At 47.5% G+C, this 12,931-nt stretch overlaps 1 protein-coding gene across 2 annotated transcripts in view; it reads left to right on the top strand.

Moving 5' to 3' along the window:
* The first annotated feature begins 2,930 nt into the window (after positions 1 to 2,930).
* The window catches only part of PRIMA1 (proline rich membrane anchor 1), a 55,004-nt gene continuing 45,003 nt past the window's right edge, over positions 2,931 to 12,931 (top strand). The window contains exons 1-2 of one of the 2 annotated variants that reach the window (XM_075103796.1): positions 2,931 to 3,182; positions 9,366 to 9,516. In XM_075103796.1, the coding sequence (XP_074959897.1) occupies positions 3,090 to 3,182; positions 9,366 to 9,516 (244 nt within the window). In that variant the 5' untranslated portion in view covers positions 2,931 to 3,089. The remainder of the gene's footprint in view (positions 3,183 to 9,365; positions 9,517 to 12,931) is intronic. The other variant, XM_075103795.1, reaches the window with a different exon arrangement.

Here is a 12,931-nt window from a genome sequence, read left to right as displayed (position 1 = left end):
TTTTGTTTCTGAAAATGACCAAAAAAAAAATTCTTTTCAAATAGCTTACGTTTTTATTTGGAGCTGTGACACTTACTTAAAAGGCACTTTTCATGTCCGGAGCACCAAGCCAGAGCACGGACCTGGGCTGTTCACACCAGCAAACGATCTGGCATTGCTCCGGATTTCTGTGATGTGCTAAATACATCTTGGAGGACAGGGCCACGTTACTGCCTCCACCACCAAACACACAGGTGCCTTCAGGTTTGGCCATGCCATTTTGACAGGTGGGGAACCTGGTGCAAGTGATTTTAAAAAGTCCCCAAGGTAGCAGAGGAAGTCATGGCTGGTAGTAGGAGTACAACCCAGGAAATCCTGGTTCTGGTTCAGGGATCGTAGCCTTAGCCAATATCCATCTCAACATTTCAGTAGTGTGACTGCTGCAGACAAATCATCACGCCCTTCCTCACACCAGTCCTGGTGTTACAAAACACTTAATGTGTTGTTAAGTAAATATATTTCAACCCTGTCATTGATTCAGGGCCTGCAGTCTTACAAGCACCATATCATTTTTCTTCCTTATAAGCGGGAAAAATTCCTGGACTCTATTTTCTCTCCATAGAAACTACAGAATAGAAGCCAATGCAATTAATGAAAAGTGCTGGTATCATGTGGACAAGAATAGGGCACATATTCAGCCCTTTCTTCAGCCATTCAGTCTAATGGGAAATATGCCTCTGTCTGGACCACGTGACTGGGGCCAAAGTCTGGATTTAATATACCCGCAGCCCAATCATTTCCCCAAGGAAACTGTCAATTACCAGTGTGAAATGGAAATGATGTTGATTACCTGGACCAAACTCTGCTCTTGTTTGTGTCAGAACAATATCCCTGATTGCACTTTCTTCCATGTGACTGCGGGTCGAATTTGGCCCTGTGTCCTCAGTTCCCTGGGTTGCCTTTCAACCACAGGAACAACGCTTCGAGATGGCTGCTTGGGCAATTGCTAATGGCAGGAAAATCCACAGTTCTTCTGACATCAAGGCATTGTAAATACTGAAAGAAAAGAAATCTGTGTTGTATTTTTTTGGTGTATAATGCCTAAAGCCTTATCTCTCATTCTGTCAGGAACCAAGAACTGTGTATACAGATGGTGCAATTTATTATGTTCTGTACTGTGACCAAGTGCTGAAATACCTTCAGGAAATCACCAGAAAGCCTGAAAAGCTTTGCTGTCTCTTGTGACTCCAGCTCACTAAAACTATAATTGAATGAGCACAATATATTAAGCACTGCATGTTGCACAGTAGACTTACAGAAAATGATGCCATCTTTTTCAGCATCGCTACAGAAAAAATATTTGCTGTACAGTTACTGCCTGTACCCAAGGTTGTAACATCTCTGTCTCCTTGAATTCTCTTACAAACCCACAAGACAGGGATTTACACAGACTCAATGGTTTTACCTCAACTCGGGTGTAACTCCATTGGTGTAAATTCCACTCTGCAGTTCTCATTTCGAAGGTGTTGCTAGGCCTGATAGGCCTGACATTTAAGCCAGTGTCTGTTGGGGCTGAAATGAATGGAGGTTGGTGTAACAGTGGTATGAAAAGAGGATTTTAGCCGTGTATCAGCCAAGAAGTTCATGTATTTCCATTCCTGCTTCACTGAGCAGATTTTTTGTGGAACTGTTTATTAAGCTTGGCTCAGTGGGTGCCAAAAATACAAAGAAAAACTAAAATCAGCGTCCTCAAACTCATCCGTCTCTGGGTATGAAACATAAACCCTAGGCCCAATATTTTGTTCAAACCCATTCGCTTACTTCATCCAAAGCACTGAAAACAGGACCGCTGTGCTATTGACCCAACAGCGGACGCTTACAGGCATCCTGATACACACCAAGCCCAACTCGCAGCAACAACCACCATTCGCAGAGCAGCTGCTTTGCTCATTAACTGCTTCACTGGAGGTGAAACCATCTTCATCTTTGATTTTCTACTCCACATCTTTGATCGTCTCCTGTTCCATCTTTGCAGGGAGGCTTGGTATTAGGGGATTCTTTATCCACTTGCCCTCAAGCGGTGTTAAACATTTCCATGCACTTTGTTGTTACAAAGAAACACGAATGCCACGAAGCGTCTTCCTTATTGCATCCCAAAGACACAGGGCTGCTGGGGTCACAGACCCAACTCCCGCCTGTCACAGGACAAGCCCTCGCATCACTCAGGGGTTAGGGGGTGGGGAGGGAACCCAAAAACACCAGCCCGAGAGCCACCTGGCTGCAGTTTTGGACGAGGCTCCTCCAGGACACGGGGGTGCCGGCTGATTCCTCGCCCCCCTCCCCCGGCTTGGTCCCGCTCCCGGCTGCGGAGGGGGGGGCGCGGGGGGGGCGCGGGGGCGGCGCCTCGGGGCCCGCCGGGGCTCCCCGGGGCCGCCCCCGCCCTGCGCCGGGCCGGCCGGGGCCGAGCGAAGGGAAGCCGCCGCCGGGAGGAGCCCGGGCGGGGAGGGAGAGCCGGGGGGAGCCGAGAGCGCAGGGGACTGCCTCGATGGGCTTGAAAAATCACTGCAGCAGCAGCGGCGGGCAGGGGGGAGATGCAATCCCCGGGCTGCGCTGCCTCGCCGCTCTCCCCGCCGGCTCCGGCTCCGGCTCCGGCTCCGGCTCCGGCTCCGGCGGCGCTCGGCCCCTCTACCCCCGCGCCCAGCTCCAAACTTTTCTCGCCGCCCGCTCCCCCCGGGGCGTGAGGGAGCCCCGGGCGCGGCGGTGAGCCCCGGGCGCGAGCAGGCTGCCGGCGGCGGCCGCCGGAGCATCCCGGGGAGGGGGAGCCGGCGGGGAGGGGGAGCCGGCGGGGCGGGCGGGGCGGGAGGCGGGCGGGGCGGGGGTGGAGGCATGACTCCCCGCTGAGGGAGCCGGGACTTGCAGGGCGCTGGGTTTTCCCGACCACCCTTTCCCCTCCCCACCCGCCCATCTCCCTGCCTCCCTCCCCCCCAGAATTAAAGTTGGGACAGTCGCGCTCCGGGGATGGGTGCGAGCCAACGCCTCTGCTGCCGGCTCGCTCTGCTCCCTCCCCAGGCCGCCCGGAGCCCGCGCCCCCGCCCGCCCGCCCAGGAGGGATGCTGCTCCGGGAGCTGCTGGGGCTGCTCCGCTGCTGCTGGCCCTCCCTGCTGCTGCACTGTGCCCTGCACCCGCTCTGGGGCTCCGTCCAGGTAGGGCCGCCCGAGCCTGCCCGGAGCGGAGCCGCGGGGGCGGCGGGGCCGGAGTGGGGGGCGGCAGGCGGAGACCCCCGGCAGCGCGGGGGGGCGGCTGGTGCGGGCGGCGGCGGGGCGGTGGTCGCGCAGGCGGCCCCGGAGCGGGGAGAGCTGTTGCTTTGCTCGGCGCCGGCCGTCCCCGCTCCGCCGCTCCTTGTGGGCTGCTGCGGGACGGAGCATGTAGGGGTGGGCGGCCGGCTCCGAGCCCCCGGGAAGGCTGAACTCGGGGGGGGTGTCTCTCCAAGCAAGATGTAGTTGACTTTCTTCGGCGCGCCGGCAGCCAGAGGGTTTGTAAGCGCATTTTGCTCTCGGTGGCAAGATGCGCGGAAAGAAGCAATGCACGGAGCGAAGCTCCGGCAGTCTGATTTCGGCCGCGTTTTGCCCTGGGTGTTCTGTGTTGATTGAGAATTGAGGTTTCTGTGGGCAAACGGCTGATTCAGCTTTTGCCAACTCCGACACTGTGATGCTGTGTGACCTTGATTGTAATGTGGGGTGACCGGCAAGATGGACTGGGAGAAATTAGTACACGGTGAGGGAGAGTGCCCATCCAGTTTGGAAAATCAGAACGGCAGCAAAGCTCAATTCAAATGCGTCACTTTGATATTTTAAAGTTTATTTATAATATATGTCTTCGGAGGAGTGATTGATGAGCCAAGTGCTGTTCAAGAACAGAACAATTAGAGTTTCCTTCTTGGAGAACACACAGCGGACACTCCACGTCTTTTACTCCCTGTTCTAAACTTAGTGACTCCCAAGAGATTAAAGAGAGATGTTGTTTGGTTTAGCATCTGGTCTCTTGCCGTCAATGACAAAGAGGATTTGTGCTCCTTATAGATTAAAATGAACAGAAATACAATAAAAACAACCTCCTTTAAACCAATGCCCCTGTCATAAAAATCTCTGCCAGTGCTACCTTCCTGCTGTCCTGCTCAAGTGTTTAGGTAGCTAGGCTTAAGTCAAAAATTGTAACCGCATTTTTAAGGGAAGTGCAGTTGTTTAAGAAGAGATGCCTTCTGCAACCTCTCTCCTGTAATCAGTCAGTCAATCAAGCATACAAAAAAAAAACTTGCATAAACATCTTTCTGGCAAACTAATCAGATGATCTAAGCCCATCTTTCAAAAATAATTATGTTTATAAGAATTGAAACAGGCTCCGAGGTATGCAAAAGCCAAGGGCCCTGGCCTTTCCTTTCAATAATTTGGAAGTTTTTGTTGTCCCATTCATCAACTGTGCTTGTACTATTGCCTGCCCTTCTGGGGAAGGGCAACCAATAAATCTGTTCATGCTCAAGCTTTTTTCCAGCTCTCCCAAAACTACGACGTATCTAAGGTTCCCATCAGCAGGTACCAATGGGAAGGCCGGTGTGGAGCATGTCAGCCTTCCTGTGACCAAAACTCCCTCATCTTTGAATCCCTCCCATGACCCCCTTCCCCTTGTTGAGCAATAATCCTTGTTCTTATCTTAAAGTCTCTCAAGCCATACTCCCCTCGACTAATTCAGTAATGTCCCATCATGTTGGTCCCCTGCTCCATCTATAGCAGCCATCATGTTTTCTCATGTCTCTTCTCCCAGCCTCTCTTCACCCATTTGTTGTTGTGGTGACTTATGTGTGGCATGGCCTTCCCTCCCACATCTTTGCGTTCCTTCCTTAGGCCCTGCCTTGAGGCACTTAAGAGACTCAGTCAGATCCCAATCAGAGGAGAAGCATTTATCTTATTAAGTGGGGGAAAAAAACCAAAACAAAAAAACCCAAACCACCCCACAATCTTTTCTTATTAGTGTCGTAGCCAGCACTGTGACAAGAAGGAAGGGATGATTCTGTCTGAGGCTCTTGACATAATTAAAAAAAAGAGCAGTAAGTGTCATGATAAATAGCAGGCTCACATTTTTTCTGGTTTCATAAACATGGATCTGGATTAACTCTGATGGGAATTATGCAGAGCTGTCCTGGGATTTATGCAGCGGTGTTGAGATCTCATCTCTGTAGACTGCTTCCAAGAGACAAAGCTCTTGCAATATCAGCAGGCTTTTAGAGGTCTCTGTGCCTTTTCGGTCAACTGCACTTTTCTCTACAAGCTTTCCTCCTTTTACCTGATTCAAAAAGTCACAAGAAAGCCACCCTCCGGGAAGTGTATTAATCCTCTTTTCCCATCCCAGTCTGTAGAGCATGCTTGTGGACTGCTGCAACCCCATGGGACTCTACTGGAATACTAAAAAGCTCTGACCACATGCAGTTTTATTCTTCCACTCTATGCAAAGCAGGACTAGGACCACTGTATCTGAAGGAAATCTTGTTTTAAAAAGAAATACATCACAGGCATGAACTTCAACAGAGAGACTGCAAAAGGAAACCACCAGTTACCACCTTACGTTTGTTTTTTCCTGGACAGTGGTGGATCCTATTTTCATTCCTTGACTGTTTAGAAACATTTGTCCTTTCTGCAAAGCACATTCATATCAAATGCACAAATCCATAAAGTCAACTCTATGTGTTTTCAGAGCAGGGCAAAAAATGCATAATCTTGAAGTCCAGGCAATATATATATATCCAAACTGGCCAATGCCTGAGTGTGTTAAGAAAGCCTCATGCCAAAAAAGTCACCAAGTTTTAGACAGGCCAAGGAGATGTGTTTGTGGCACCTCCAGCACCTGAAGAAATGGCTGGAAGGTGCAGAAGTAACAACTAGGGAGCAAGCCCTGTGTAGTCTGTCTTCAGAGATGACCCCTCACCAAGGCAACCTCTGTGCTACAAACTGCCTAGCAGCCTGGTGGGTGTCTGGTTAGTCACGATCTGCAAAGTGCTTCCAAAGCCATTCTGGGGCCATGGTAGTGTCCGGCAGAACAAACAAGCAGCAAAGTTTGAGGCCAGACTCAAATTAGCAGGCCTTGCTAGGGAAAGAACATGCCTTTTTCCTGCCATCTCCTGTAAAGGCAGCTTACCTTGAATTGCAAACAGTAAGAAAGAAACATGGAGTAATCTATTTCATCATCCTCTGCCAGAGCAAGATTGTTCCCTAAAGCATATTTTCTAGTGATTTGTTCTGCTTACCTTTAGAAGACTCAAGTAATAGCCTTCATTCGTTTCATAAGACGACTAATAGACATCAACAGTGGGATTTTTTTCCTTGAAAAGGAGGCAAATGTATTTTCTTTTTTTCTTAATTCTGTTTTGCTACTGTTAATCTTCTTGAAGCAGTCCTTGAATATTTCTCTCCTCGAGGCCCTCAGCCTTGATTCAGGTCTTTCCTTCCCCTGCCAGATTTCAGCCAATTTACATATCTTCATTATTTTAAACTAATTGTCTAAGACAAACCCCTGGTGAGGTAATATCTGTGTTCCTACAGGTATCTTCTAACAACCAGACATTTTACTGAGTGACAAGAGAAGGGAAACAAATAGGTGATAAAGCCCATGCTTTTAAATGGCAGTTCTTGGCTGACCACTTGAAAATTATCATGGGGAATTTTGATAAAGTTTCAGACTAAGGTATCGAGAGACAAAAAGATATCCCCCCCCCCCCCCCCCCCCGTTATGTTTTAAAAGTTCACAGGAGCAGGGGCTGGCTGGGCATGTATAGGGTTAATCTTGTCTGCAAAGTAATTGAGAAAAATATCCACTGGTTTCTCAGGACACTCTATTAACAGCCTAAGGTAGGAGAGCCTCCAGGGATTTAAAAGCAGTCAATAGTTCTAAATAAAGACGGAGCAAGTCTTTGGTTCTGGTTGATATTAAGTTAGAGCAATAAGTCAATGTAGCTTTTCCATACCAGCACTGTCTTCAGACTTAGCTACATAAAGCTGCTTCTGGTCTGCAAATGAAGCTGGCTCCAAGCCCACACAATGTTATTCTTCCCTGTCTCTATCCTCTCCCATTGCACTGGCTCCTGCCAGACTATAGCGAGCATAGGATTCAGCAGCTGGGGAGCTAGGTAGGGGACGGTAGCTGTAGCTAAGAGTTAACAGTTGCTTCCTAATCAGCTGCCGGGGCTAGTGGAGAGATGTTGCTCTACCTCCTCTGTCAGCCCAGTAAATGTCACACCAGTACAACTAGGAGGTACCCCAGGTGTGCTCTTCCTTTGGGGCTTGGGAGAGTCCCTAACACCCCAACCCAGCATGTGAAGAGCATTGGAAGAGATGAAATGGCATAGAGGATATTCTGCTGCCTGTGACCGCTTACTTGAAAAACAAATAATCCTGCTTAGTAGACAGATTTATTACCAGCCATGAGGGATTACGACGCCAAGTCACTTTGATTCATTAGAGCATTCAGAGACTTTGTGTAAGTTCCCGGAAACTGTCTGGGATGGACTTTAACCATCCTCTTACTGTTACCTGATGGTGAAGGGGAAAATTGGAAAGCACTTGTGCTGAATTTGTTTTTCCCTGTGTTTGGTAATAGATTTTGACAAGCTGTTTGAAGAACTGAGCCTTCTGACTTGTGCTGCGTTGAGCCGTCCTTCCAGCTCAGCTACACGTAGCCTCTTCTATTCTTTCCTCCCTCTCTATAATATTTAATAAACAAAGCCCTACCTCCATTTCCCTGAGGCCAGAGTAATGCACCTTTCTGCATTTAGAAACCTCCTACGCTTGTGAACAGGTCTTATGTGCAGTGATGTTGTTTTAATTAGCCATTTCTCTCTTTTTTGCCGGAAATACATGAAATGACTGTGTACAGCTTTCCTACAGCACAGCATCCTTGGTGCCCAGCTGTGGGTGGTGGGAGAAGCTCACTGGCAGTGCTGTGGGCTGGGAGCTAGGGTTGAAAGGGGAGAGGAGACAGATTGTGTGCCCAGAGCTGGCAGGGAAAGGGAAGAAAAGCTTGGGCAGGAGAGAGGAGGAGGGGAGAAGGCAACCTTGGGTGACCCTGGGGTTAGGCAGGGAGGCAGAAGAGGCCTACCTAAAACAGGTCAGAAGGCAAGGCATGAGATGTCCTCTTTGTAATGACCAACGTGTTGTGGAAAAGAACTAATTTAAAAAGACGCTGTTAGCTCAAAACTTTAAGGACAGTAACCAGTCCAAGACCAAACTGTACAAGGCAACAGTTGAATGCTAGCTTAATTATCTTTAGCTTCAGCAAGACCCAAGTCTGTCCCAGGTGATCTCCTAATCCAACATTTGAAGTGCTTGTTAGATAACATGCTTATTCACCTTTCAGCCTTTGACCCCTTAAAATTGTGTCCAATATTTTTCCATCTGAGTACCAGTCCATTCAAAAAGAGCTGGCTTAGAGACCTCTGAAGTTAACACCTCTCAGGCTCCTATAATGTTCAGCAAATTTCCTTTTTGTTAGGGACTTACTCCTCTTCATTTTGTAGCTTTAGATTAGGAATTTTACTGAATATTCCTTGAATCCCTAGTCAAGTAAATATTACTGATTGTAAGAAAAATATGTTATTGATACATGGTCCTTGTCATGACTAGATCAAGCTATTGAATGTATTGTATACCAGTACTGGCTAAATCATTGTCTGTGGCCAAGCAATGCCTACAGTTGGGTTCTGCAATGCCTTATCTTCAGCTTTATTCCTAGCCAGCACTGCATGTTATGGAGGCCATAAGTCACAGTCTGTGGCATTTCCATTTTGACCACGTCATTGCTGTGGTCCGTAGATGAGTAAAATGTGGGCTCCCTCTCCTCTTGGTGGGAAATTAAACACTCCATGAAATGCTCTCTGAACATCAAAGCAAGGCTGGCAAAGCAGAAGAGAGATCTCCTCTGGATTTCAGTTCTGCCATAAGGAAAATGAACATAATCCTGACCCTAACTGTCTTGTAATTTTTATTAGCTCTCTTTGGCTTGCAGCAATGACCCTGTGAATAATGCGTGCTGTTGGATGGCTTTCCTAAGGAAAGAAGGCTTACGCAATCATATTGCCTGGCACTACCTGCCTTCTCCTTGCCCCATAATAACTCAGAAACCAGCTGGCCAATTTCAACCAAATCTGACAGAGGGAAAGAGGTCTTGAAGCTATTGTGTTAAGTAAAAAAATAAAACATGAGGACCATGTAGGGAAGAGACGACCTTGCAGGGGCCTTAGTGAGGAACATGAGCTCAGTTCTCCCTGTAAGTCTGAGGTACACATTCGTGGAAAATCAGTTTTCACTGTTTCTGCTCTCATGTAATGACTTGTTTCTTCACAGATCACTCAGGGTGAGCCCCAGAAGTCATGCTCCAAGCCTGTAGCAGAGAAAGTCACAGAGAGCTGCCAGCAAATTTGCCAGTGCAGGCCACCTCCACCATTACCACCACCTCCCCCACCTCCACCACCCCCAAGGTTGCTAGTGGTGCCAAGTAAGTAGCCGCTGGTATGATTGTGGTGTGCTGAGGGAGGGTGAAGCGATGGGGATTCTTGGACAGATGGAAGGAGAAGGGATGTGGGAGAGGGCACAGCTAGCTCGTTTGTCATTTTCCACTTACCAAATGGAAGAAAAAGTGTTCTCAGTAGAGATGGAGATCTGTTTTCTGATCAATTAATAATGCTTGGCTTTTGGAGGAAAGCCAGAGAAATTCCCTCCTTTCATTGTATGATATATGATTCCCTAGCTTTAAATGGTTCCCTAATGCCCTAGCCCTGGGAAATGCTTTCCTACGGAGACATAGCACTGTGCTTCCCCTTGAGTTACATCACCTCCTGTTTCGCCAGGTGTGCAGCTTGGCGGTCTGGGTACTCCAAGGCAAATTAGTTTATAAGCAGGCAAAAATTCGAACACTCTGCCTTGACCATGCTGCAGGTTTTGTTGTTTTCAAGATGCCGGAACTCTACTGCTCTACTGGTTTGCCATAGCAGTGAGACAGGCTCACTGGTTTTAAATTGGTTACAACTGTAACAAAAGTCAGGGGCATGTCAGGAGTCAATGGCTAGTGAGCAGGTTTCCCACTAATGCACATAAAAACTAGGACTCATCTATTTCTCTTCATCCAAATCAGTGCTCCCAAGCCTTATCCTGCACATCTGAGCTCCTCCTAATTTCCAGTTGTGCATTCCTATGCCCAGAACATATTGTGTCTGTAGTTCCTGCTGGCTAACTCTGCCAGATTCCTGCCTCATCAGTATACCTGTGATCCCAGATGCACAGATCCTTCCTGGAGAGCGATAGCTGTGCCAGTGGTCCCTGGAGATGCAGTGCCTCTGCAGTGGGACAGAGCTTGCTGGCGCTACCTGTGCTGGCTGGGTGCATGGACATGGGCTGGACCCTGTGCAGACGCTTTTAGGTCCCAGGTGTTTGGTGTTCCAGCAAATCTCCTTAACACTTCTATATTTTTGCAAACTTATCTCTCCCTAAAAGGCTGCCTATTAATTCTTCTCCCTGCTTAGATGAACTCTGGGAACAGTGTTGCAAAGTATATCTAGTCTCCTTTTCAGTGCTTCCCCCAAGCGAAAAGAAATCATTAGGTAGCATCATCTGGCTGTTTGTCTTTATCAGCGCCATCCCCAGATGTGCAGAAGACATGAAGAAGGCTTCTACACAGCTTTTAGCCAGGCAGAGGACAGGCAGAATTTTGCAGTGTGTTTTCTGCCAGGAGTGTGCTTCATAATCGTGCCACACTGCAGAAATTTTAGGCAAAGGAAGGAAAAAACAAAGAGTGAAATACTTGGGAAAGAAGGTGCAAAGAGATTTGAAAGCAGAGATAGCAGGAAAAATCTCTTTAATGTTCAGGAAAATGTCATGGACAGTAATATTGAAAATTCCCTTGATCTTTGTCTCACAGTCAGAAAATAAAATACTTTGCCACTCTGTTTTCTTGTACCTGGGGCATGCTGTTGCCCTGAGGGAGCTGCTCTTATCCACATGAGATGTGGTAGAGGAGTGTCAGCACAGGGACCAGCCCTGCTGCTCAGCTGCACCAGGAGGAGGGTACCAGTGCCAGGCTGCCTCCCCTCCCCAGGCTACTCTCAGACAGCTGGTCTGAGTGTGTGCCTTTGTCTCCTGTGAAGTGGGAAATAAATCATACCAGAAAAAAAAAAAAAAAAGTCTGTCACACATTGCAAAAAAAGGAAAGAGAAATCAAATGGGCCTGTGACTGGGATAGCCTGATGCTTACTCAGGCTGGATTGCCAGGTGCTAACCCAGTTCTAAAAATGAGCTATATAAATCCAGATGACTAATATTTAAACAAATTATTCCATTTCAAATGCAATAAAAAAATAGATTATACATTCCTTTCACCAGTAAGCTTTAGAGTAGCAATCAAGTGCCTCATCTTGAAAGATGCTTTCATTATTATCAGCTGTCTAGGCACTGTGATTGAGCCCACGCGTACAGCAATCCCCATCCTTGTGAGAATGAGCAAGCCTCATGGTTAAATATTGATGTTATAGACACCGCTTTTAAACAGCATTCAGAGGAGAGGGCAGTAAAGGGACAAGACAAGCCTTTATTAAGTGGCTGATGCTAGTCTCGCACTTTGCACTTTTTAAGTGATTAAAGTTAAGTACTGGAAAGCCCTATGCAAAAAAGCAGCAGCCCAGGAGCTGCACGTTTTTTACCTTTACAAGGTACAGCATCTGTGCCATGAGGCACTTCATAAAGATGCTGACATTGCTCTCAGAGCTTTGTGAGCCATAAAAGGCTGCAGGCTGCTAGGCACTGTCCTTAAAAGCTCTTTCTGCAATCAAACTGAATGTCGTTGGAGGTTTAGATCATCTCTACATCCTTCTAAAACAGCTACTGTGGTTTGGACCTGATAATTAAATCCAATAGATATAAAATTCCTGTCCATCCACTTACTACAGACACTGACACCTCAGTTATCTGCTAAATGAAGCCATCTAGTGCTCTTTGACATGTTCTGTCTGGTCTCCAGCTGCTGCTATGGAAAAGCAGGGGATCCTCTTTGTGTCCTCTCTACCGCTTCCACCTGAATGTTTTGCAGTCCCTACTTGGATGTATGGGATGGCACTGGGTAACTGTGAGCACTCCCTGAAAGGTTTTTGCTGTGCTTGAGGGCAACTGAGGACTTTCAGGAACAATTTAGGTGCACTTAGAATCTCTTTAGATGTTCCAATATCAACAGGTTGATCCAGCAACAAAACTTTAGCTCTGCCTTCTGCAGATAGATTTATACAAAATCTGTTAAATGTTGTGAATTCCAGAATTCACGTGTAATAACTAGTAAATGTCATGTTTACTCTGAGGGACAATAAGCTAATTCCCTCCACAGAAAATAAGGAGAATCGCACACAACTTAGCAGCCAATCATGAGTGATGCCAGAAGCACCAACTTTCCAGGCTTTAGAAGACACCTCACTGTTATAGTCATGTATTTACAACAGGAATGTGTGGGGTGTGTTTTAGTGCACCCTGAGGAGATATATCATTCGTTCAACAATATGAATATGGGAAATGAAATAGGATCATGTGGCCCATATATTTCCAAATATGGACAACAAAATTATGGGCTGGTGAATTCAGAGAATGCCTCTGCCACCAGAACTCCAGGCCACAGGGAAGAAAATGTAGACTGCTTTTGTCCTCCTTCAGCTGTGACCCCAGGCCTCCTTCCCCCACTTTTCTAACACCACTAGCATTTTTGATGTCCCTTCCAACCCCTATTCTTGTCTTCACTGCATCCATTCTGAAGCTGTCATGGGACATTCCTTCATGGCAGCATATCCGTGTGCCTCCTCCTCACTAAGCAGAGGACTCCTGATCTGCCCCAGTTAGTTGGTCTGCTTTATGAAGGTCTGCTAAATGAAGGCTAGGAT

This window comes from Phalacrocorax aristotelis, chromosome 9, assembly GCF_949628215.1.
Source record: "Phalacrocorax aristotelis chromosome 9, bGulAri2.1, whole genome shotgun sequence".
In the NCBI taxonomy this organism is placed as follows: domain Eukaryota; kingdom Metazoa; phylum Chordata; class Aves; order Suliformes; family Phalacrocoracidae; genus Phalacrocorax; species Phalacrocorax aristotelis.
Note: the sequence above shows the minus strand (reverse complement) of the source record. Positions and strands in the feature narration are given on the sequence as shown.